The 26,262-nt window shown below is 32.6% G+C and overlaps 3 protein-coding genes and 1 pseudogene across 4 annotated transcripts; all 4 read left to right on the forward strand.

Annotated features, from left to right (window-relative positions):
* The first annotated feature begins 239 nt into the window (after nt 1-239).
* On the forward strand, nt 240-4,205 carry LOC128189047 (N-acetylglucosamine-1-phosphodiester alpha-N-acetylglucosaminidase-like). Its single transcript, XM_052860461.1, has 5 exons — nt 240-746; nt 1,690-1,742; nt 1,897-2,022; nt 2,144-2,330; nt 2,535-4,205. The coding sequence occupies exons 1-5, from the start codon at nt 589-591 to the stop codon at nt 2,629-2,631; spliced, it is 621 nt and encodes a 206-aa protein (XP_052716421.1). The 5' UTR covers nt 240-588; the 3' UTR covers nt 2,632-4,205.
* Nucleotides 4,206-6,062: 1,857 nt separating this feature from the next.
* LOC128190747 (N-acetylglucosamine-1-phosphodiester alpha-N-acetylglucosaminidase-like) lies at nt 6,063-11,833 on the forward strand. The gene is made up of 6 exons (XM_052862925.1): nt 6,063-6,425; nt 7,889-7,941; nt 8,122-8,247; nt 8,380-8,566; nt 8,761-8,812; nt 8,939-11,833. Exons 1-6 carry the CDS (start codon nt 6,304-6,306, stop codon nt 8,951-8,953), a joined length of 555 nt encoding a protein of 184 aa, XP_052718885.1. The 5' UTR covers nt 6,063-6,303; the 3' UTR covers nt 8,954-11,833.
* A 1,269-nt stretch (nt 11,834-13,102) lies between these two features.
* Nucleotides 13,103-17,106, forward strand: LOC128187405 (uncharacterized; annotated as a pseudogene).
* A 5,782-nt stretch (nt 17,107-22,888) lies between these two features.
* On the forward strand, nt 22,889-26,262 carry LOC128190327 (protein draper-like). 2 transcript variants are annotated; one of them, XM_052862347.1, is made up of 5 exons: nt 22,889-23,047; nt 24,202-24,260; nt 24,426-24,551; nt 24,875-25,022; nt 25,332-26,262. In XM_052862347.1, the coding sequence occupies exons 1-5, from the start codon at nt 22,962-22,964 to the stop codon at nt 25,552-25,554; spliced, it is 642 nt and encodes a 213-aa protein (XP_052718307.1). In that variant the 5' UTR covers nt 22,889-22,961; the 3' UTR covers nt 25,555-26,262. The 2 variants fall into 2 exon arrangements, with proteins under 2 accessions (XP_052718307.1, XP_052718309.1); XM_052862349.1 differs by having other exon boundaries at nt 22,945-23,047; nt 24,186-24,260; nt 24,851-25,022.

Consider the following 26,262-nt stretch of genomic DNA (forward strand, 5'->3'; position numbering starts at 1 on the left):
CTCTTACTTTATATACGATTATTACTAAAAGTGCCCCTAACCATGCTAACACCCCATAAACAATTAAAATTTAATGTTATCCAGAATTTCATGACATATTTTTTACTCAAGTTTACCCTATCCAAAAATAATGCGTTGTATACTTGACAATGAACAAATCTAATTTATACAAACATATCTAAAGTATACTTTTATTGGACTGTATCCGATTATTTCATAGCTATTGGCACCTAAATATCTAGTTCTGTCGAACGACGGCATGTAAAACAGTACTAGTGGGAATATAATTTGTTAAGTTTAAAACATATTTTCGAATATTTATATGATATATTTGGATAAACATGATTTACCAACGATTCACGGAAATATTTTCAAAATATTGATGCGAGACGGTGCAAATATAGTACATAATATACGATATACGCCTATTATTTCCGTCATATAAAAATTGCAATGTAGTTCAATAACTGGTTTACCATTAACAAGGAAACTGAGTTCGAACAGTTTTGGCTCAACGACTTTTCACACGGTGTTGGACCTTTAGAAATTATTCGTTGTTTTACATTCAAATCAAGTAAATAAATTCTGATGTTTCATACAAGAAGACCACAGAAGACAGAGACGCAGTATGGTAAAAATGAACCCAGAGTGGCGGCGATCTTGCTTTTGGGATTTTGTGTTTTACCAGGCCCTTCGATTCAATCGACTACTATTTCGCCAGCTTCGCACGTGTGTCCGCTACCAGAGTAAGTTGTTTGTTAGTCAATTATAATGAACATCAGTTATAGGTTTCACATGCTTACACAACTGATATATTCTTCCAAATGCCTAGAATATAATATACATCCGATTTTAAAACGAAAATGATATTAAGCGATGCGATTGACATTTTCTATTTTTTTTTTCGGGGGGGGGGGGGGGGGGGGGGGCAGTCAATTGATTTTGATAAATACGTTGCTTGTTAACTTTAACGTCACCCATGCTGGAATTCTAAAGAATATCATAAAAAGACTACAATAAAGATTTTTCAAAGGAACTTACTAGTATCTAAATGCCCCATTCCACAGAGAAACACTTGTATGATAAAGTATCATAGTAGATCGACATAATTCAGCATGGCCGTTATTGCTGAACGACTTCTATAGCAATATTTCTTCAGAAAAACGGACTATTTTTCATCGCAGTAACAGCAAGGACAGATTTGTATAACTCATTCTGTGTAATATATAAAGAATAAGGAATCATTCTTTGAGTATTATAAGGTGATAATTTCGGTTGGGGCGTGATCAAATCCAATAAAGCCTGAAGGGCTTTATGATAGATTTGATCACGCCCCGACCGAAATTATCACCTCATAATATTCAAAGAATGATTCCTTATTACTTATATTTATATAATTTTAAGCCATCGTACGATTAAATATATAAATATAAATAAGCAAACCCCGCTGACGCCTCAATTTGGCGTCATTTGTATTATGGGTTATATAGTACAAAATCGATACGTAGTGTTATCACAGGCAAAGACACTGGAAAATGTAAATATAAATATATATGTGTAGAAATTAAGACAAAACCGACAGTTTTTAACATAGCAAACTCACAACAACAACAAACCAACCCCCCCCCCCCCAATTTTTAAAATAAAGCTTGGTTTTGAGATTTGACGGAGGTACACTTTTCTTTGTAGCGGGTCGATGAGGTGTTGCACTGATTACTATCAGACACCAGACGGTTGTCAAGGTAAGCAATGAAACAGCTAAAATTGAATCACATGTATCAGAATAGATATCGAAAAAGAGTATTGACTTAAAAGTGTTTCATATTAACCATATAAACCGTATGGAGAAAAAATTTGTTTGATTTAATAAAGGTTGTACATAATTTCCTTTTTTAGAATGCGTTGGTTCATTTGGTTTGAACTGTTCTATGCCATGTCCCCCAAACTATTTTGGACCAAGCTGTGCTTCTATGTGTCAGTGTGGGAAAGATGAGTGTGATGCCAAACTTGGATGCCCTAAGGGTACAGTAGGACTTCTAATAGATGTTGTTACATACATTTTTTTTTAAATTTTCTAATTGGTTTTCGGAATTATCTAATAATTTATGGTTTTGCCATTGTATGTAATTTTCAAATTTTGTAGATATAAATTCAACAATGAAATCCTTCAAGACATCAGACTCGTCACAAGCAGTTTTCCCAAACAGCACACCTGAAAGTTTGTTCCAAAAGCTGTCTCTAACAAATTGGGTGCTTATTTTTACTTCTGCATTTGTTGTGGTTTCCGTAGCCATAGGATGCGTCATCTTTGTCAGAAACAAAGCAAAGAAGTAAGGTTGAAGACTTCATGGTTTGCTTTTTAATCTACATACTTTTTTGACGGGGTAGATTCAGTGGATACATTTATGTAATTGTGCTGTCAAATGCCGGTATGTTCGTAAGAATTACATTTAACAAAGTGGCCCTTTTACGCTTCCAAACATCAGTGAAATCGTTTTTTGACATACAATGTAAAATAGAATTTTTTTTTTCAGAGAACAGAGACGTAACCAAAATGATTTTAGCTCGGAAATGGAATTTAGGGATGACTTCGATAATGCAACAAAAATCCCGAATTCAGGATATATCTAAAGGAAGTGATCATTAAACGGATTAAAAACAGAAATAGCATTCCTGTGCCGTCATTATTTTTTTATATTTACCAATACATGCATAAACACCGATGTCTGTAGCCATGTCGTTTGTATTTTAAACTTCAACGCACGTGCTTGAACAGATCTTTCTGAGGAAAAATAGTGTTTCTGTTACAGCGATAGCATAATTAATCAGATTATGATGTAAGCCTTCCGTCTTACGGATCCAATTGAGGGTCAGCTCAAACTTAGTGATGACAAGTCCAGTATTTCTTTCTCAAGCGGTTTTATTAAGCGTGATCGTATAGTTACAATTACATCAGCTAATAGCAGCCCAAATCAAGAGTCTGCTCAATCTCATTTCAATAAGCGGAATCTATCTAAATCTCAATCTCTCTTAATCTGTTCAACATCATTTTACATGGGTATATATAACATTTTACTTATGATGGACAGTTCTGACTAGTTCGGCCCATTTACGACGATCATGAGTGAACATTTAGTGTTCAAAATTAAGATTAATATTTTATTTCTAAATAAAGTAACAAAACCGTCAAAACTGCCAATCAAAGAGTCTGGATGCAGGATTTGAGTCTCCGAATCCTGGGTCTCGGAGTCCCCCACCTAGTATGAGGCATCATTTACTCATAATACGTTCATTCATACATAGCATAAAAGGTTACAAAAGGTTAATATATAGAATACACAATACATGAGTCAATATAGAGTACTTCAGCTATTGTTGCAGACACAGAATCGCCAAATATGACACTTGTTTTTAAACTATCAATTTGGATATTATTATGCCCGTATTATTCGCCTGGTTTTATAACATCATTTAGGAATACTACGCAGTGCTACAAGATTCACAGAGTTCATTCTATTAATTATCATTAGCACCATTCAGTGCGCAGTATCTAGGTACACATAAATATCATAGTGACCATTATGTAATACTAGCAATTCAAGGTCATAGCATGGCTATCTGTTTACAATGACGTTATGTCATATATTGGAGAAACTAAGAAAAAAACACCACGTGATCGTTACCTCACTAAAGCAAGCTGTGTAAGAATGCCAATTGTGATGAATTACATGCAAGTAGGAGTAAGGACCACAATTTTACCACGCAACAGTGCCTACATGTACTTAAAATCAGGCGTGATCGTTTGGTTCGTAGGATCACATTTTGTTGATACATGTACATATAAATAGGAAAATGAAATTTCGTACACCTTTGAACTATCCAGTCTGTATTAAAGCGGGATCCACATCTCTATGTCATGCTTAGGTGATTTTGTTATAACATTGAAAGTATGCTCAGTTTTTACACTTCTATGGATAAAAAAATTCCATTTACTTTTGTAAAAGCAGTTTGGAAAATAAATGCATTTTTCGATTACAGTGACGTTTTCATTGCTTGTCAATTTGCTTGTCACAATTTCTTAAACATTAAATTGAACAAGCAATGCGCAAATGAATTTATAAGAACAATTTAGAAGGAGGTACCTTTTGTTATACAAATGTAAGTCCCCTGAAAGGGGCATGGTCACGATTTTGGTCAAAAATATTTTTCCGATTTTGATATTTACAATGCTTCAGTAAGACATTTTTAAAAGGCATCCGAAATTTGTGTACCATTTGTTGAGTTATAAGCGAGTTACAGAGCTTGGAATTCTTTGCTATGTAAACAAAGCGTTTGTTTACATTTTGAACGTTGAAGTGAAAATTCCAGTTTTATACCTAAAATGAATGTGTTAAACGTTAGGAACTGTTTATCAATGCTTAAAAAGAATAAAAGATTGAAAAATAAGCTGGAAAAGGATATTTAACTGGTATATTGAACATATGTAAACAAAAACAGGGCACGAGCCTTGTTTACATGACAAGAATTGTGAGCCCTGTATCTTGCTTATAAATCGACGAATGACTCTAAAATTTTATTTAAACATTAGAAATGCATTTCTAAAGCATTGTTAATAATAAAAACAGAAAAATAGAATTTGACCAAAATTGTGACCAGCAGGCATGTTCACAAAGCTATCTTAGGACTATGATGTGTCTTAAGTACATCTTAGGATACGTCTTAGTCTTAAGTCTGTTTCTCGAAGCTCTCATAAATTTAGGAACCGCCGTAACTTTGTCCTAACTTTAGGACATCAATTACCTTGTCCTAAGACCGTCCTAAGGCTGTAAAATCACGTTTTTTGGGATATTGGGACTCTTGTGAAGATTTTTCTTAAGACCGGTAGAATAAAGCAATATTTTCTACAGTTCCCGCATTTCCGACAAACCTCAAACTCCCGATCCGGGAGGAGGGGGGGGGGCATAGTCATTTATTCTATCATATATATGTTCATCTTCACAAAATTATGTGGAGAGAGACCCAAAACTGTCACCCCCTCCCCCCTTCCCCGTTGCTACATGCCCGTGCCTTTAAGGATTTTTTTAACGCAAATACTGTTTCCGGCGAATGAAAATTATTCACTTATATTTAATTTTTACAATGTACACTACGTGAGAAACAATTTTTAGTTTAAATTTTTTTGTAAATTCAAACATCCTTGGCTAAAAAGTAAATTTACATCGGCTATGCGTAATTTTTATCACTTCAAGGTGAAAAAAAATCTTGAAATAATTCGTTATGTTGAATACTAATACACTGTATTTATGTTTTTTCGAGATATATTATGACTTATTTCTTATTTAATATGTTCGTGTATTGTATATTTTGTAGATTAAATGGAAAATGGTTGTGTTTGTACGTGTGTTTATTCTACATGTAACGTTAAATTCTAAGACAAGCGCGTGTTTGTGTATTACATGAACTTGAATGACAAGATTATCAAATGTTAATTTACACTCAAAGAATGCAAACGTGTTGTTTAAATATTTATTTGCTTTGTAATCCAGTTCTGTCCTGATACATATTTTCTTTATAAACAAAGCAGTCATTTGGATTTCGGGCGGGAGTAGGCCTTTTTTCTTTTGTTTTTGTTTTTTGTTTTTTGGTTTTGTTTTGTTTCTTTTTAAACTAAATTGTTATTGGAACTGTTATATATTTAAGTAAATTGTTAAAAATGAATATATATAAGGCATAATGTGTAAACTACCAATACGTACACTTTTCTCTGGCAAACTGTTTAATGATTTATCACCACAAAAGTCTATCAAAATCGATCTGTATGAATAAATATGAAAACTATGGATAGTTGTAGAAGGTTAGGATATCCTAACTTAAGATGTTCCTAAGTTACCGTCGAGCTACATCTTAAGACGTGTCCTAAGTTGATCTTAGGATGTTCCTAACCTTTTTCCTAAGTTATATCTTAGGAACACACTTAGGTCATATCTTAGGAAAGTTTCGTGAACATGCCTGCAGGTTTGCAACGACCGCCGGAAGAAATAAGTGCAAGAAGAGCGAGAATTTAAGATGATGCAGGTACACATTGCTTTATTTGGAAACTAATTGATAATATAACTTAGCTGATAGACTATCCTCGTTAATTTACCGTCAATAAGGAAACAATTGAAAAACAATTTTACCCAGTCTTCTTTTTTGTTTCAATGTCCGTTTACACTTAAACGTGTAATTGTTAGGGTTTTTTTCGTTCAAGCATTTTAATCCTGATGTTTTATAGATATTAAAATAAATGAAAAAGCAAGCGACATGACTTGTATATATAAACCAAGTACATCGGCGATCTTGCTACACGTTTTTGGAATTCTTTTTTTACTCAGCTCTTCGATTCTTTCAGCTACCATTAGGCCAAACTTGTGCAGACAATCAGAGTAAGTTGTATGTTTTTTATAACTTAGTATTCTGTTCTCAGAATAAGTTGTATGTTTTTTTTATAAGTATTCTGTTCTCTTTAATACAGACACGTAGTATCGTTTTGAAAGCGCGCGTATGTTTTGGGTGGGGGCAAACTTATCCAAAATCTTGACAAGCAAACACAAAGACAAGAAAACCCTAGTCCGCCAGTCTTGTAGAGTTCTTGTAAACTTCCAAGTTGTAGCGCAGAACATCGAGCCTACCAAACTTCTACTATACCGTGAATTTACATTCAATTTATCTATTGCTCCCAGAAAAGTGGAATATTAGATGGAGGGACTCTTTCAAACTTCATTTTTCTATTTGAAATATAAGAAAAATGTTTTCTGCGATAAATAGCGGGAAGTTGGGGTATGGAAAATGCTTCCCTCACTCGGTCTCCCCTGATACTATGTGCCTGTAAAAGATTTTGAAATTATATAATATGTTGGGTCTTTTATGGTTTACGGATACAACGGTTGCGAACAATTTAGCATAAATGATCACATACTATTAAAAAATGTGTTGCTTAATGGACCAAGCATAAACGTTTCTTTCATATTGTATTTTTACTTTACTTTGATAGAATTTCTTTTTATCATATTCAATGTTTGTTTAGCAAGCGTAGATCTATATGTCAAATATATAGTCCACAAAGAACTAGAACATTGATGCGCAAAATGCCAATCGTACATTAGTAACTGCTTATGTTATTTGGTTAGCTTGTTTAACGTTTGTCAGAACAAATACATGTACGTGTACTGTAAAATACATAATGCGACTTTCTAGAAATTGCCTGCTCTACATTAACCAAATTTGCATTGACTAACATATTTTATATCTGACGATGTATTTTATTTTCAGATGGACAAAAGAAAACAAACATAAAGCCTCCCTCAATCTTAGCTTTTAAATAAGAGGAATATAAGGAAGATACTAAGAATATAATATTTAAAATGTGAACTTTAAACTCCTTACTTTCGGCAGAAATGAACCGATACTTACTATTTAGAATCAGCTTATATAACCAAGAGTCAACAGGAAACAAAATATCAATTTTATCGATCATGAATACGACTTTTATTTAGTCTGGCATTTAACTTCAGAACAAGCCACTTACATACTTATCTTCAAATTTGATTTAGCACAGATACTGTGTAACCTTATGAGACTTCTTAGACGTTTAGAGTAAATAAAATTTGAATATGTGTTACGCTAATATTGATTTTCTCATAAATTTCATCCAAATATATTAGCAATCAAACTACATGAAATCTAAAGTCTACTTCACTACTGTAATTTAAATTTTTATATTAACCCCCCCCCCCCCCCCAAAAAAAAACAAAAAAAAACAAAGAAACATAAAACAAACAAAAAAACAAAAAGAACTAAAAAAGACAGACACGCTCTGATGATTTGATCTCTTTATTGTACTTTTCAGTGGATCAATGTACTGTTGCACTGGTTACTATCTGACCAAAAATGGTTGTCAAGGTAATCATTTGATAGTAAGTCCATGACGATGAAGTAGGTAATTTTGGGAGAAAAAACATTGAGCATTCATTTAAGCTAATTGCCTTTAACCCATAGAGTAAAAAAAAATGAATCAAATCAATTCAAACAAAATGCTTTATAAGCTATGTTTATGGTATAACAAGACACATTCATTTTCAGAATGCGTCGGTTCAGTTGGTTTAAACTGTTCTTTGCCATGTCCTCCTGAATATTTTGGACCAAAATGTGCTTCGCATTGCCAATGTACGAAAGATGAATGTGATGCAAAATTTGGCTGCCCTAAAGGTAAAATAATACTAGGATTTGCTTTAAATAAATAAATAATAAATTTGCAGATAACAAGAAAACATCTTTTGAAAATTGAGTGGTAGTAGAATTACTAATTTACTTTTGCTCTTGCATGAATATTTTTTGTAGATATGAAAACAACAATGAACATTTTCAAAATATCAGCCATGTCACAAACAGTTCCCCCAAACATCATATCTGAAAATTTCTTCCAAAAGCTGTCTTTAGCAAATTGGGTGCTAATATTCAGTACTGCCATCGTAATAGTTTCTGTAGCCATCGGATGCATCATCTTTGTCGGAATCAAAGTAAAGAAGTAAGGTTTAAAACTTTATTATCTGCTACTCAATCTAAATACTTTTTCAAAGGATGTGGGAGGGGTGAATTTAGTGGATATGTGCAATTGTATTGTCAAATTTAAGAATTACATTTTTACAAAGTTTCAATAATACTTTTCCATACAAAACCATAAAATCGTGTTTTGAAATAATGTTTGATTTTTTTTTTCAGAAAAGAGAGACGTAACCAAAATGAATTTAGCCCGGAAACTGAATTGAAGGAGGTAAGCTTCTAAATCTAATTTTTCTGAAAGGGAGGGGGGTGGATTTAGCGGAGGGTATGTAAGGTGTCAAATGTTTGAAAAACAGTGATATCATGTTTAACATGATTTATTATTTTTTTTCACTAGAAAATTGAAACGTAACCAAAACGACTTCATCTTGGAAATGGAATTTAAGAAGGACTTCAATAATTCAACATGGATCCCGAGTTCATGGACATCATAAAAGGAAAAGGCCATTGAAATACTCTGATGTTTATAACTATCCTATTGGAATTTTAAACTTTAACGTGCTTAAGGTACTTCACGACACCGAGACTTATACTTTTTAAGACACTACGTCACAAGATGGCGATTTAAATGTTTTGTTAAACTGTTTATATCAATCGATTCTGATGTATATCGTCATAGCTCAGTGATTAAAGTATCAGGCTTGTGAAACGCAGGTCATGAGTCCCAATCCCCCTGGGGCTTTTGTTTATGTATACTGAATGAAATTTTTGAAAATGTAATTTTTTATCTAAAATTGCACATTTTTTCGCCTATTTGACATATATGCTTCTTATCCATTATGCTTTCTATCATAATCAAGTAATTTTCTGCTGATTTGAGAAACTATTTCAAGGTGTAGTGAGGCACCTTAACACAGATCCTTCTATCATAACGGAAATATTACATTTACCTATAAGGGTCGGAAATTTGAGGTACATACGTACCATGTCCGTGCGTACAAAAAGGAGGTGTTGGAAAAGACAGACTGGAGAGCTGCTTTTCTCACGCCTCCTTTTTATACGCACGGACACTGTACCTCAAATCTCCGAACCTTACAAGTACATGTGTGCAAGTGCATACCTATGATCTGACGCCCCGTGGTCAACAGAAGCATTTTATCTATATTTCCGACCCGGTGTCGACAGGTTCATCACTGGACTAACTTAGTAATTACCCATTTTTTCCATAAACGCAACCAATAATGCACTATTTTTATAGCGAATGTACTTATAACTCTGTAGAATTTCCGTTATGATACTTCTAACAAACATAATGCTCTTTAAAAGGAATATTAAAGCAATAGTACAATTGATAAGATAAAAACGTACATGTATTTTAAGGTCAGACGACACGTTCCTCGAGAATCTTTTTTGTATCTCCTCATAATAAAGAGTTCCAATAAAAAATATTAATTTTATAATTACTTTAAAAATGATCAAAATTTACTTCGATTTTGTTATATGTCTAGATGGTCGAGTGGATAGAACCGTGGCCACTCACTGCAAGAAGCGTACAGGTTCTAAAGGTCGTGAGTTCAAAGCCCCACCTCGGCGGAGATATAGTTCTAATGTATTGAATTTCGCTGTGCTGTAGATGTTTTTATTTTAATATCAGCAATTCAAGAGTATTTTTAGGGAGACTCTATAGGAAATTGCATACTCTAGTATTTTGCAGAAATGCCTGGTAAGGTACCCTAATTTTTTGCAAGAAAGCTTGTCAAAGTAGTAGTAAACCACCAACAAATTCCTGGAAAAAGTTATAAAATTGAGGAACGTGTCGTCTGACCTTAAATACATCATGTACTTGAGAAACTCATTAGAGGCTACGTGATCGTGACCACATATTTTTTAACCATATACAGGCTAATTTAGGTGTACCAGTATGCCAATTGTGATGAATTTAGAAGGAGTAACGCCCAAATTTTTACCAATCAGCAGTATCTTCTTCAAATCAGACTCTCTAATTGATTTCATTCTGTAACAAAGATGAGTTCATGTCTCTCTATCTTGTTTGCGTGATTTTGTTACCGACTGAATGTATGCACAGTTGTTATGCTTGTATTGATGTGTTATCACATTAATTATTGTAAATCCATTTCAAAAATGAACGGGTCTCTTTCGACTACAGTGACGTTTTTGTAAATTCAAACCAGGTTTGGGGTAATGCTAAATGTAATTGTAATGCATTGCAATGCATTACAGGTTTTTAAAGTAATGCTAGTAATGTGTAATGCCACAAATTTAGCATTACAAGTAATGGTAATGTAATTGGACTAAGATAAAATACAAGATTCATGTATTGTATTTTTCTCTTATTGTCTGAACACATAATAATGATAAAAATTGCCAAACAGTATCTTTGATTCCATATTCCACTGTTTCTGTAGGATGTTTATTTAATATAGCTAGGAAGATTTTCAAACCTGACAGGATGCAGTTAAAAGATAAAACCTTTAAAACTTTGATGATCTTAGAGTGCAACAGCAATCTTGTATAAGTTAATTAAACCTGATAGTGAACATAAACCTGTGGACAGGCTTGGGGTAATGCTAAATGTAATGGTAATGCATTACAATGCATTACATGTTTTCAAAGTAATGCTAGTAATGTGTAATGCCACAAAATTAGCATTACAAGTAATGGTAATGTAATTCATTACTTTCCAAAATCTAGTGTAATGCTGGCATTACATGGCATTACTTTGCATTATTATGCTTATTTATGCATGTGATGAATAAATGAAAAGTGAAAATAGAATTTGATTAAATGTATTTTTAAAGAAGAAAGAAATAATTATTGAGATAAAAATGTTTTAATTGTATTATTAATCGATAAATTGAGTGTTGTTATTAAGAGTTTTAATCATTTAAACAATTTAATCTAATTAGTCTACACTTCAATAAGAAATGTGTCAACAACACACTATTCTCCCAGGATAATCTAAGTATCAAAACAATCTATTGTTATAAGAAGTGCTAAACACCCTAATCCCCTTCCCTTCACTATGTCCCAATAGAATAGGAGACCGACATGCACATTTAAAAGCAAAATGAATGCACTGTCCATCCATGATGAAAATCAATATCACTTCCAGTATTATAACCCATTTGAAAATATTTTTACTTACTTATTCTCTCTCTCTCTCTCTCTCTCTCTCTCTCTCTCTCTCTCTCTCTCTCTCTCTCTCTATTTAGCTTTTGATAACCGCAACATTATTCCATAAATTGTTTTTTGTTATGCATGTAATTCTGTGTCTATATTTTGTATCCTACATTGTATCATGCCAAATGTCTATAAATATCATTTTACTTATGTAATATGTTGTTCATAATGCACAAGATGATAATATATTGAGCAAATAAAGAATGACTCTTATATAGTCATTGAATTTGAACCTGATACTGAACATGAACCTGTAGATATGTTAAAGAGTGTTTTATATTTGAAACATTTGCAAAAACTGTTTATTAGCTTTACTTTTTAAAACAAAGTAATGGTAATGGTAATGCATTACTTTACTCATGTAATGGTAATGTAATGCATTACTTCAAGAACATCAAGTAATGGTAATGGTGATTTAATGCCCAAATTCATGAAGTAATGGTAATGTAATGCATTACTTTACAATGTAATTCGCCCCAAGCCTGCCTGTGGATATGCTAAACTGTTTCATATTTGAAAGATTTGCAAAAACTCTTTACTTTAATTTTCAAAACTTATTATTGACTTTTCATAAGTAATGGTAATGCATTACTTTACTTAAGTAATGGTTATGTAATGCATTACTTCAAAAAATTAAGTGAAGTAGTTGTAATGATAATTTAATGCCCAAATTCAGGAAGTAATATTAATGGTAATGTAATTCATTACTTTACAATGTAATTCGCCCCCTAGGCCTGATTCACACACATTATATTTACAAGTAATTCGCATACTAGTATAATTAAGATAAATGTTTATGGAGGTACCGTTTGTTGTACAAATGTAAGTCTGCTAAAGTTCATTCAGCAATAACCACCGATGAAAATAAGTGCAAGAAAAGCAAGAACAGGATAAAGCGAAATAGTGGAGATATGTCGTGTTTTAAGCTCAGATACATGTACTAAAAACTAGTACTATAAAAATTTTTCATAAAAGATAATTTCCCCATGCGGCATTCCGGTTTCATTCATGATTTGAAACGCATATAACATAATCTTTTCCGTATTAAAAAATTTTTGTTTGTTGTTTATTTTTTTAAAGGATTATATTTCCACAGCTTACACTGAGAGAGAGAGAGAGAGAGAGAGAGAGAGAGAGAGAGAGAGAGAGAGAGAGAGTATTGCTATATTAGGATACAAATTGATGATGTACATGTATCTCTGTTAATGCACTAACCTTGTTAATAAACCAACAAAAAGGAAACTGTTAAATAATAATTCTACTCAGTTTTCTTTTTTTTTAAATGTCCGTTTACACTTGAACATGTAATTTTAATAGCTTTTTGAATTTAAATAGTTCCGATGTTTTCTACATAATTATTAATATAAATCAAAAAGCAGGCGACATGGCTTGTATATATAAACCAACTTTATCGGCGGTCTTGCTACAAGTTTTTGAAGTTCCTTTTTTACTCAGCACTTGGATTCAATCAACTACCGTTTTGCCAGACTTAAATTTGTGCAGGCAACCAGAGTAAGTTTTATGTTCTTTTAGACATTCTGGTTTTTTTAATAGATTTTAAAACTAAATAATTACGCTATTTGGTTTGTTCATGATTTACGAATACAGCAGTTAAGGTTCATATACTACATGTAGTATCATTATTTGACAATGATAGAATTCTTTCTAATCACTTTCATTGTTTGCTTAGCAAGCGTACCAATCAGTCACAGATATACTAAGTGTACCCCCTAAGGAAATTGTATGATTAAATAATTATAGTATATAATGATATAAAATTCTCTACATTTCATAATCGGTATGTCTTCAAAGCTAAAATGAAACAATATTGATTACAATTATTTACCCTTGACGAAACCTCAAAAACTAGAAGTTAGTGTTTTTCAGCATGTGCTTCATATTAATGGCAACTGTTTTGCAATTGACGTTACGTTACGTCGACTCGATGTATCCCAGTGAACTTGAAATAAAAGATACCACAGAGTCTGCTTCATCCGTTTCATATTTGGATATTTTACTGGAGATGGACATTGATGGTTAACTAACACCAAACTGTATGATGAACGCGATGACTTCAATTTTTCTATTGTCAACTTTCCTTACTTATGTAGCAATATACCTTCATCGCCTGCATATGGTGTTTTTGTCTCTCAGTTGATTCGATACGCAAGGGCATGCTCTTTGTATGAACAGTTTCTAAGACGAAGCAAGCCACTGACAAACAAGTTAAAATTTATAAAACAGGACTATCAACAGTCTCGCTTGAAGTCATCTTCTCGTAAGTTCTATGGTCGATACAACGAACTTGTCATCAAATACAATCTTCCATTGGGTAGCATGCTGCCTGACGTTTTTTATACTAATTCTTAAACCATAATTAATCACCTAATTGTCTAAGGACTTTTCCGATTTTTTCCCCCCGATTACGACAAAGAGCAAACGGCGGGTGTGACCGGTCATCAGAGTGTGCTCACTCCTCCAAATGCACCTGATCATACCTCTATCTATTTGGAGGTCAGTGTTGCTCTGCTTTGAAATTGTATTTCGTTTTATGGATTTTTGAGATGGTTCACGGTTTGTTATTGTCATTTTTTCATTTAGTAATATTCACAAATGAAAAATACTTCAAATCGGCCAATCAACCGTTGAAGAAAATACTAGAGCCGTTGGAATGTTGGTGTCTGAATTGCATTGTTTATTTCTTCCTCGATATTGTTTTAAATAGTTGGCTATATATATATATATATATATATATATATATATATATATATATATATATATATATATATATATATATATATATATACTGTATATATATAAAGTTAACTAGCATAATTTTTCGATGCTATAACTGTATCGTCATTTCCATCGACAACCAACAATAATCCGCAAGCTCTGGGGAGATTTAACCAGACCGGATGTTTTCTGGATATCTTGCAAACGTCCGTATTTTTTGGTCAAAACCAGATGTCAAGATCGCTACAACATTCTTAACCAATTGAGAGTTAGATGAAAATCAGCCACCCAAAGGCAAGACAAACGAATGTGTTTATTTCATATAATCAAAACTTTACCTTTGATGAACACTTAGAACCAGGGTTTAGTGGTTACCTATAATGTTTTGTAACTGCTAGTGTGATTTACAGTTGATAGACTGATGAGCATGTTTAACGTTTGTCAGTACCAATGTATGCAGTGTAAAATATAAAATGCCAGCTAGAAATTGCCTGCTCTTTATCAACCTAAATTGCACTGATTGATAGATATTTTTATTTGAAGATGTATTTTATCAAAAAGGACATGCAAAACAAAAACAGAACTCCTTCCCCCCACACTCGTCCATTAAATATAAAAAACATATGATGCATATAAGTAATATATATTTATTTTTTTTTAAAATGTGAAACTTTCCCTCATTACTTCCGGTAAAATTATACCGATACTTACTATTTAGAATCGGTTTATATATATAATCAAGAGTCAACAGAAAACACGTTATCCATTTTATCGACCACACGACTTTTATTTCGTCAGGTATTAAATGCTTCAGAACAAGCCACTTACATACTTATTTTCGAATTGATTTACCACAAATATCACCTCCTATGAGTTCTATACTCTGCCGAAAGTTTCTTCTTCCAACATTTTTGCTTAATATTTCGATAATCATAAACATCTTTGTATCCAAAGTTCTTTCATCTACTATGATGATCAAAGTAAAGATTTTTCAGATTTTAAACGCCCCCTCTACCGCGTTAGGTTTCAATACACAATCAAAAATGGAAAGTCTAAGGGATTTGCTGTGCAAACGACATGAAAAGAATCCGGATGAGAACGATGAAAAATTGTGCGATATGTCCCGAGTTTTCCCGAATGCAGAAAAGATATAAAGAATTCCCACTATAAATCTCCATAAAAATTTGAATTGTTCAGGTTAATTTCCCCGAGTGAAAATAGATGAAATGTCTGTGAGGAAATCGCTTCCCCCTTACATCGATTTCAATTGTACTTCTTTGACAAGTATGTGTATTATCGTTAATATTCGTCAGGTAACAGTAACCTTGAACAGACTAAAGACGTTCAGCATATAAAAAAATAAAATGATGATAAATATAACCTCACTCCCTCCTGTTTATTCATACATGATATATTCAATCTGATAATGTGTTACGCTAATTTACTTTTTTGGTAACTTTCACGCAAATCTACGGTCAACGTAGTCAAGGTAAAGTAAAAATTTTAAAGATTAAAAAAACCAATAAAACAAACAACTAATAATAATAACTCTCAACAGACACGCTCTGATGATTTGATCTTTTTATTGTACTTTTCAGTGGATCAATGTACTGTTGCACTGGTTACTATCTGACCGAAAATGGTTGTCAAGGTAATATTTTGAAGTCGGTGACGATGTAGATAAAAAATTTTGAAAAAAAAACCCATTATGCATTCATTTAAGCTAATTGCCTTAAACAATTAGTGAAAAGAATGAATATTTGATATTCAAACAAAATCCTGTTTAGCTATGATTATGGTATTTCAAAACCCTTTCATTTTCAGAATGCATTGGTTCATTTGGTTTAAACTGTTCTTCGCTTTGTCTTTCTGGCTATTTTGGACCAAGATGCACTCTCCATTGCCAATGTGTGGAAGATAAGTGTGATGCTCAATTCGGCTGCCCAAAAGGTTAATTCATATTATAATTTTCTATAAATACCAAAACACTTTTTTTTCTGACCAAATTTTAATTTCATTTTTTTGTATATTCATGTATTTTTAGTTTTGACATATAAGGATAAAACATCTATGGAGATTTCAACGGGTACAGTAGGGCTTCTTTAAGATGTTGTTCATCTATAGCTCTTAACTTTCAAATTAATTTTTGGCATTACTACCTAGTTTGTTTTTGCACTTGCTTGAATATTTATTGTAGGTATAAAGACAACAATGAAAATTTTCAAGATAACAGCCTCATCACAATCAGTTTCCCTAAACAGCACATCTGAAAATTTCTTTCAAAAGCTGTCTTTAAAATATTGGGTGCTTATCTGTAGTACTGCATTTGCAGTGGTTTCTGTAGCTATAGGCTGCGTCATATTTGTTAAAATCAAAACAAAGAGGTAAGCTTTTCAGTCTATTTTTGGGGGGTGGGGTGGGATGAGGGATCTGATTTGGCGGAGGGTTTGTTATATGTCAAAGGTAAGCAAAAACGTAAAGTCGTGTTTAACATGATATATGAATTTTTACCCTAGAAAACGGAGACGTAGTCAAAATGATTTCAAATCGGAAATGGAATTAAAGGAGTTCTTCGATAATGCAACGAAAATCCCGAGCGCAGGATATGTTTAGAGGAAGTTACCATAAAAGGGATTTGAAGCAGAGACAACTTTTCTCCGCTCCCAATGTTCGATATTATTGATATATTTTAACATTACAGTGCTAAAGGCAGACCTCTCTAAGTCAAATTGCAGTTTACTAAAAGAAATTTACAGTATACTTGAACAGACTGCTACGTAATTTGAATATCTCATGCTGGAAAAACTCAAAAGTGGCTACGTGATCGTTGCCACATTATATTATTTCAGTCTTCTGGCAAAGATATAATTCAAAGAAAAACAAGTTAATTTTGTGTCAGATATGCCAATTGTGATCAGTTAAGTGAAAGTAAGGGCCAACATTTTCACCAAGCGGTAGTATCTAGTTCTTATAAAGCGTCGATTGTTTACCCAGGGTCACGTTTTGTCTATACATTTAAATAACAAAAAAGATATTAATTTTGTAGCATCTTTAAACAGTTTAATCTGTAATGAAGTTGAATCTACATCTCTATATGTTTGGGTGATTATGATATTAAACACTGAAAGTATCCAAAAATTTTATGTAATTACGTTAATGTATTGTTACATTTATTTTTAGCCCGGCCCACTGCATAAGCATATATTTATATATGGTAGATGGTATAACATTCCTTTGAATGAGAGGTTAGGTCTTTTGTGTAATAAAGGTCTCATTGGTGATGAATTTCATTATATTTTAGAATGTTCGGCACTACATGAAATAAGGAAAAAATACCTAAGCACAAAATATTGGAAAAGACCAAATCTTTTTAAGTTTTCTGAACTCATGACTAATTGCAATAGTAAATCGCTAATAAAATTATGTGTTTTTATTTCAAATATTTTTGATGCTGTCTGCTTCTCTTAGTTGTTTTCCTATTATGATCCTTTATACCATGATTCTATAGTCTGTCCTTTTTTATTTATATTTTTTCCCGGTATGAAAATGTACCTCTGACGATTTGTATTTGTGTGTATTATATATATGTTCCTCTTGTACCAAATTATTTGTTTTGAGCGAATACACTGAACTTGAACTATATTATAATTAGGGATGTGGAGTCATCTTGTACATTTGAGTAAAAAAAGATTAAAGAGCAATAAATATGAGGTTCTTCATGTTGTTTTTCTATGCAAATTATGCATACAAGAACAGAGCAATGCCTTTTTAATTACTCAAAAGAGCTGCAGACTCATTTTAAACATTTAAAAATCCGAAAGAATATGAAGAGGGTTCAATTTTAGAACATGAAAAATCCTGTGTCTATGGAGACACCTTGACGTTATAGTTTCATGGAAAACAAATAAACGACAATTCAAAACAAAATTTGTTGCATGTTACTTTCATCACCCAAGTTTGTTTTGTTTTGTTTTTTATTTATACAAGGGTAATTTGTGTAAATTTTTTAAATAAGTGGGGTAGGGGACCAAAAAGGTTATTGTTTTAAATAAAACACACCAGTTCGTGATAAACGTATCGTAACGTATTAGAACGTATCTGCATGTACAAAAGAGTTCCAGATCGGGGACTTGGGTCATGATGTTCGGATCAGATCGAGATTAAATCAGGAATTCTATCTAAACAATCTAATCGGAACGTACGTTATCGATTCTAAACGGGCAATGTGATTCTGACAGACTGCATCACCTGAAATATGACTGTAGTGGCCTTACAGTTTTAAAGCTTAACGAATCGCTTAAAGTCGTATCGACTTGCATCACCTCTTATTTAAGCCTAAATACCTGAAAATGTCCCTGATCAGCTTCGATCGTAGTGTTCCTGACAAATCGCACTACAGTGGGAGGCAAGTATTAATAAACCCCAACCCTTCCTATACATTCCTGAATATGATATACAATTTTAATTTATGTTATAATAATTGACACGTTTGCCATCAAACCACATTAAATCAACATTCTATTTAACCGTCCCTCATCTAAATTTTTAAACACTTTTTTTTATTTACTAGTAATTTACTTTCCAGCGGACAAATCTGCTGTCTTGTTTTTATTTTTTGGCATTTAGATGGATAAAGTTAATGAATTTTTACTTTCTGCATATCATTCTGAATTCTGGATGTCCGATGAGGATTATTCTGAATATTATTCCATAATTTCAATGTAGACGGAATAAAGCTATCGCAATAAGAGATTGTCAGTCATAGCGACAGACAGTTAAATAGCCGTTAGACCTAAGATTAAATGTATTGTCAGTTAGAAAATCTTGTTTAATTAAATCTAACAAGTATTGTTGTGCTAAACCATTTTTAAAATTATTTTGTAGTAAAATACATTTTTATCATAACAAGATTTAAGTCGTGGGAAAAATGGGATTCCACTGGAAAAATTATCTCTTTCCTGTGGATCATTGAAGTGTTGCACTGATTACTTATGGACACAAACTGGTTGTCAAAGCAAAATAAAGAACATGTTACTGCTATATGAACTATATAAGCATTAAATGAAAACGAAATCATGAAAATAATTTAACCCTTTCTAGTACTATGTAAGTGAAAAATGAATATCAAATTGTACAGACATGGAATATCCCTTTCAAGTATGCGGTGGCTCCCACGGTAACAACTGTTCTTTGCCTTGTCTTGCCTTGGGTGGTTTGGACCAAGCTGTACAACACAGTGTCATTGTGTTGAAATTGAGTGAGATACCAAGTTTCGATGCCCAGTGAGCAAAGCAGAATTTTCCTAATATTTAGATACGCTTCTTTTGATTATGTTAGAAATTAATGTGTGTCGTCATTAACATTTATTTTTGTCAGCAATCGAGACAATATCGAAAATTGTCAAAGAAACAGCCGCATCGGAAAGGGTTTTCCAGAAAGCACACTCAGTAATAATATCTTTTGTATGTCCCTGACAAATTAGGTGCTGACATTTATCTTTGCCGTTGCAATGGTTACTGTTGTCATAGATTTGCCTCTTTGTCATAAGCGCAGCAAAGAGGCAGGTTTACCAATGCAATTAATGAATTACATGTTATTTTTATAGGTGCCCCCCGGGGGGGGGGGGGTTATCTTGTATGCATTAGAAATAATTGCAGAAAACTGAAACTCAACAAAGGTACTTAAGCTCGGATATAGGTATCTAGCAAGAAATTTGATGATGCTCTATTCTTTTTGTCTGATGAACTAACTTAACGCCACTTTCAGAAATTCACAGATTGACTGTGCCATTTGTGTATGAACACCAATTATTTACTTTTTGAAGCTGGGAACGAATTTCCTTTCATTGGCCGACTTATTCGTTTGTTTTTTCATCGTTATATGAGTTTTTTTAATGTGTCCAGATTGGATTAAAGTAACTTCACAGTACATGATGTGATAATTGTGACGTTTCTATATGTTACTGATAAGCTCATAGTAAGCAAATTAAAAGTTTACGTTAAGTTGTCCCATAAAAAAGTTTTTGTAATAGTTCTATAAAACAAAAAGCAAAATATAAGATATGAGATAACACTATTTGCAAAAATTGATATATCTGCAATCGAATAACAATGATTTTCAGAGCACTTGATCTGTGGAATATAATGTATTCGCCTCCACTCTCATTTCCTTTGAAACTCTTAAAAATCAAATCAAACAAAAAATCTATGTTACATTTAAATTTTTCTTTAAAACTGAAACGTATCCAAAACGATCTGAACTCGGAAGTAGAACATAAGGAAGACTTTGTCGTCAGATGATGAACGTGTAATTGTTTCCTTTCGAAATCTATTACTCGAAATAGATGTCAAAAATAAAAACGAATCGAAATTGCATCGCATTTCTGACGGTCGGTGCTCACAGCGAAGCTGTTTGACCTCGAGGGCAATAAAGGCCCGTTATATCTGATATCCCTGAAGTAAACTTTACCAGATCATTTTGGGATATGACTGTATTGCCATTTTTATGTATCATTCAACATTTTTGATGGAAAACATTTAGAGTTTAATATTAAAAGATCGTTGTATATATGCACTTGCGTAGTTGAATCGACCAAATTAAAAATGTAATTATCCATTTGCTGGTCTTTTCTAGACCTTTAACTCAATTCAAAGTTTACAGTGTATTTATAATTTTTCGACCAAAGTTTAAAGTTGACCATTGGTTCTCTGCTGGTTGCTTCGTTTGACTCCCGGGGAACCGAAATCAATTCTAAAAATTGGGTGTTAAACTCAATGTAAACAATCACCAACTAAAATTGTGTATAATTTGATAGAGGGACATACTATTTTTATTATTTCACTTTTATTCGTAATTTTTTGAAGGAGAAAGAGATCGTGTGGTTCATGTGATCAACGCAATTAAATTGGATTCAATGCTTCATAACACTTATTTCTTTATTAACCAAATATTGAAAACCTTTTTTTTTTATAAGATTTGCAGGTAAAGGGGTTATCTTATTAAAGGATGAGGTTTTTTTCTTGGTTGTATCGCATATTATGAAGTTAAATTACATCACATGCGCATGCTTAAAAATTTCTTAATGATACATGTACTTCCAAGTATGTCATCATTTGTCATATATGAAAGATAAAGAATATGATCCTTCTTACATGCGCGGATCAAGGGGTCCAGACACCCCCTGCAAAATTATAATTCCTTAAATTTACATTATAAAATTACCCAAAATATGCCTCAGACCTCCCCGGCAAACTCAAATAACTGTCGACCCCCGAAGAATTTTCTGGTGCATTCTTAGAGACTCCCATTTTTACTTGCCAATAATACCTTTTCTTGCATTACCAATGTGTCATGTTGTAAATTTTGAATTTACCGGGTGGTAGTAAATACAAAATTTACAACATTTGGGTGGATTTCAAAATAAAATAAATTGAATTAACGATTACAAACCGCACACTTACTAATATATTGTTCTTTCCGATATATTTCATTTTTATATCGGAAAGGACAATATTATTCAAATCTACACTTGCCAATAAAAACGTTCTATTGTCCTTCTTTTCAGCCTTATGAAATAGCTTTGAACAAGGCTACCTATTTTGATGCTATGCACAAGCCTATACTGTTGAGATCTCTTATGCTATATAGACGACTTAAAAAAATAAATGCTAAATCGGAATTGGTTTGAATACATTGTATATGCTAAATTGCTTATTATTCAAAAATAACACCGGAAATAAATGTATAAATATGGGGGGGGGGCGCAACAAAGCATATTGCTGCAACAGCAGGAAAACACCCCATGTTTTCCTATTGTCACATTTATTTCTTGAACTCAGTTTACCCACCAATTAATGAAAATAAATTTTAAAATCAGTAAAGGTCCAGATTTTATAATTGACTACAAGTATACACAGATTCAAGGAAATAGACTATAACCACTAGGCACAATTTTTACTGCGAAACTGAAAGGGTCAAATAAAACCTTGTGGTCTAAATTTGTATGACAATAACATTCGCAGAGGTGCATCAGTTTGTGCCTCAGATTTCTACCTAAGACAGCGTACCGTGATGCATATCAGATATGGATTCAGGGATTTAGGTATGTATTTGAAAAGAATACCATTAAAGGATGTAATGTTCATGTCACTATCTGAGTCGATTGCTTTTGAGATCTCGTACAATACACACAGATAACCCTCGTATATCTTTCTACAAAGGGTTATCGAGGCATATACATGTAATGATATAAACATAAAAAGCATATCCGTTCCATATGGCGACATTCCCAACAGCAAACTAAAGGCGGGTTCTTTTACCAAAGTCAATGCAGATTATGCTATTCAAATACGGAAATATCAATTTCCAATAGACAGATTTACTCTTTTAGAATACTATTAGTCAGAACTACGTCACGTACGAATCATTTTATCGTGTCATTATTAATAAATTTGATATTGCAATATACTGAAAAAGCCAGAAACATGGAGATACAGTTTACCTTGACGGTATTATGTTTGCTGGAGTTAAACTTGCAAACGCGATCGGATAACAATAAATGTGTAAACAAGTAAGTGTAATGACTTATTTTTATTTTGACCATAAAAAAAGACATTTCCATTATTAAAAGTGAGAGAGAGAGAGAGAGAGAGAGAGAGAGAGAGAGAGAGAGATGTAAAAGATAAAATAAACATAAATGTATCTAAGCTATATTATTTATTTGTATTCATCGTTAATGTAAAAAAAGTCTGCCCAATGCACTCTTCGAACACACTTAAACACTTTTAAATTGGTATAGACACAAAGTTGTCTACCAGTTGGTTTTATCAGGCATCATAACAATAGTTACAAGTATTTTTGATATGAATGAAAGTGTTTTCTTAGTTGAAATATTTCTTTTAGATAAATATTTTCTTGATATAATGTTGTACAATATGCACACTTTGATTTGAATGTATGTCGACAGAAACATGTACTAAATTGATGTCAGATTATCAATGGGTATTTTTTTTTCACGCGGTGAATTTATTTCCAAAAGGTGCATTACATTACGAGGAATAGCTCTTACTGTAGTAGGAATTCCTTTTTATGCAATTCCGGCTCCATGAGCGCACTGCAATAAAAGAGACAATGTCCTATGTACATTGAACTATTGTAAGGAATTTATTGTTGGGCGATAAAAATTTATTTTTAAATTATGAACAAATTCCTGTTGTACCGACTGTCTGTTTTCCTGTTGATAAGCAGCTTATATATATGTACATGTATATCAATAACAGTACATTTCATTTCAATTGTTTTGTGTGTTTTGCATTTACTTTAATGGATATATACATGTAAAGTAAGGAAATGGGGGGAGGGGGTTAAAATTAGGATGGCTGTCACTGTAACAAAAAATGTTCATCAAAGGAAGGCATGCAATTGAGTTCACAAAATTCTCCAATCATTATACCATATTACGATACATGTTCAAATTATCATTTGTCAATTTGAAGCCCTTTTTTGTTTTGTGACAACTTGACATAAGCAAATGTCTTGATAAATAATATTCTAAATAGGGAAAAAAGCTTTTCAAATAAAAATTCATGTAATTAAAGATTACTTTACAAAAAAATCTAGCCAAAGAGCACACAACGAAAGTGTTGATTTTTCTAGGTGTTTTTTTAAAACTAATTGAAGATAACTTTTGCAAGTGCTTTCTTTATCAGGTATTTTCAATTTCAGTAAAGAGGTTAGTTGCTGTACGGGATATTATATGTATGAGGAAAATATGACCTGTCTAGGTAAGAATAAAAACTTTCTAAAGCCATTCACATGACTGCTATGCATGTCGATTTATTATCATGCAGTGTTGCATTGAGTTAAGCAGTCATACATAGGAAATATAGAAGTTTTTTCTTAAGAAATTATGAATTAGAAATGTTTATTTTTAAACCTTATATATACAGCCTGTATTGGTGCATTGGGACAAAATTGTTCTATACCATGTTCCTCTGGCTTTTACGGAAGACTGTGTAAATCAAGGTGCCTGTGTCCCGAGAATCAATGTGATAAACTAACTGGCTGTGTCAAAGGTAAACTAGTTTATAGTTGTCTTGATCATTCTAAATAAAATTAAAATAAAATAGGAAAAATGATACAGAATATAACAACAAATGTTACACAATACTTTGTAAGTAATCTGATTAATGATAAATTCAAAATAATAATTTCTTGATTTAAAATTAATTAATTTTAACAAAGTATGTAGATGTTTCCTTTCAATGTTAACAGCATGATCACATTTAAACTGCTAAATAAGATTTTTTTTCATTGTATGTTGGTATTTAAGTTTTATTGTGTGTTGTTACTGATGTCCGAAACCTTTCAACAGGTTTTACATGTACTACGTTTTCAGACAATGGAAGGACAAAGAAGCCTAAATTATTAGACCATATCAAAAAATTTATACGACGTCACTGGTCAATTATCCCTATACTGGTTTTGCTGCTGTTGTTTGTGATCATTTGTAGTCTTCTGGTGTACATAACAAGGAAAAAGAACAGGTAAGACTAAGATCCGTAAACTTTCACACCACATTTTAAAAAAAAGATCAAAACAAAGAGAAAAAACTTTAAGCGTAAACTACGTTTTGAACTTTTATAATTGAATTTCATGCAGTTTTGTCAAATGCGATTAATATATGTTAAATGTTATTTGAAGTTTACAAAATTGCAAAATTATAACAGATAAAACGAAATACATTTCTTTAAAGATAAAAAAATACCCCGTTATTTGAAGAAATTTGAAGCCCTACATACAGTGCCCATATATAATTAGCAATGATATGAGTAAATAAGTATATCTCTTCTTAGAATCAGGAGATCAGTTCGAAGCAGACGTAGATCGACTGATTACACACATACTCTTCCATTGGATCCTCTCAGTGATTACCAACATATGATCTCCTGTACCCCGCACATATCTACAGAATACATCAATACATTCTCGGAATACATCAATGCATCTACAGAATGCCTCAATGCTTCTTTTCAGTTGAAACCTGTGGATGATATATCAGGAGCTGGATACATATGAAAAGATACTAGAAATTTGTCGATGTGATTTATTTTGTATTGAAGTATAGAAGATGAGAGAGAGAGAGAGAGAGAGAGAGAGAGAGAGAGAGAGAGAGAGAGAGAGATTGTTAAAAGTAAATTTAGATATTTGTACTCTGATTTTTCATTAATGAATGGTTAACGTCGACTTTGCCAAGAGTCCCTTGCTTTTAGTCAAGTGGATACCTAACATTTCCACACATCATTCGTTTCGTCAAGGACAGTATATGAACTGAGAGTCTCGACAGGTGTGGAATATTTGGTCATCAAACTAATTAACTTTAAGCATTTGAACATTTCCTGGAATATTCGAAAGTGTTCACTTTAGAACAAGAAATGCTTAGTGATCACATTTTAACACCAAACTAATTATAGCAACTTTCATTTCTGTTTGGCACCACGGGCTTTTCCAGTGTCAAGAAGAACGATGATCCTCAAAAAATTATGATCAGGGATAATTTTTTCGATGTTGACCTTTTGATGTAGAAAAATGGCTATTTTAGTGCCTGATGTCATGCCATTAGGCAAATCTAAGGTTTGAAAGTTGCCTTCTCCGAAACAATGCAGACTATGGGAGCAAGCAATACCAAGATTTTTCATAAAAAAGATTAACCGATCATTGTTTAATGTGGCAACATTTACATTCACAATTAATGAAAATGTTATATGGGATGTAATTAGGAACAGT

Source organism: Crassostrea angulata, chromosome 6 (genome assembly GCF_025612915.1).
Source record: "Crassostrea angulata isolate pt1a10 chromosome 6, ASM2561291v2, whole genome shotgun sequence".
NCBI lineage: Eukaryota > Metazoa > Mollusca > Bivalvia > Ostreida > Ostreidae > Magallana > Magallana angulata.

Coding starts and splice junctions, on each gene's coding strand:
- LOC128190747 (XM_052862925.1), top strand. CDS start 6,304: ATGACTTGTATATATAAACCAAGTACATCGGCGATCTTGCTACACGTT. Junction 6,426..7,888: donor AACTTGTGCAGACAATCAGA/GTAAGTTGTATG, acceptor TGTACTTTTCAG/TGGATCAATGTACTGTTGCA. Junction 7,942..8,121: donor GACCAAAAATGGTTGTCAAG/GTAATCATTTGA, acceptor ATTCATTTTCAG/AATGCGTCGGTTCAGTTGGT.
- LOC128189047 (XM_052860461.1), top strand. CDS start 589: ATGTTTCATACAAGAAGACCACAGAAGACAGAGACGCAGTATGGTAAA. Junction 1,743..1,896: donor GACACCAGACGGTTGTCAAG/GTAAGCAATGAA, acceptor TTCCTTTTTTAG/AATGCGTTGGTTCATTTGGT. Junction 2,023..2,143: donor CAAACTTGGATGCCCTAAGG/GTACAGTAGGAC, acceptor CAAATTTTGTAG/ATATAAATTCAACAATGAAA.
- LOC128190327 (XM_052862347.1), top strand. CDS start 22,962: ATGGAGATACAGTTTACCTTGACGGTATTATGTTTGCTGGAGTTAAAC. Junction 24,261..24,425: donor GGAAAATATGACCTGTCTAG/GTAAGAATAAAA, acceptor TTATATATACAG/CCTGTATTGGTGCATTGGGA. Junction 24,552..24,874: donor ACTAACTGGCTGTGTCAAAG/GTAAACTAGTTT, acceptor CTACGTTTTCAG/ACAATGGAAGGACAAAGAAG.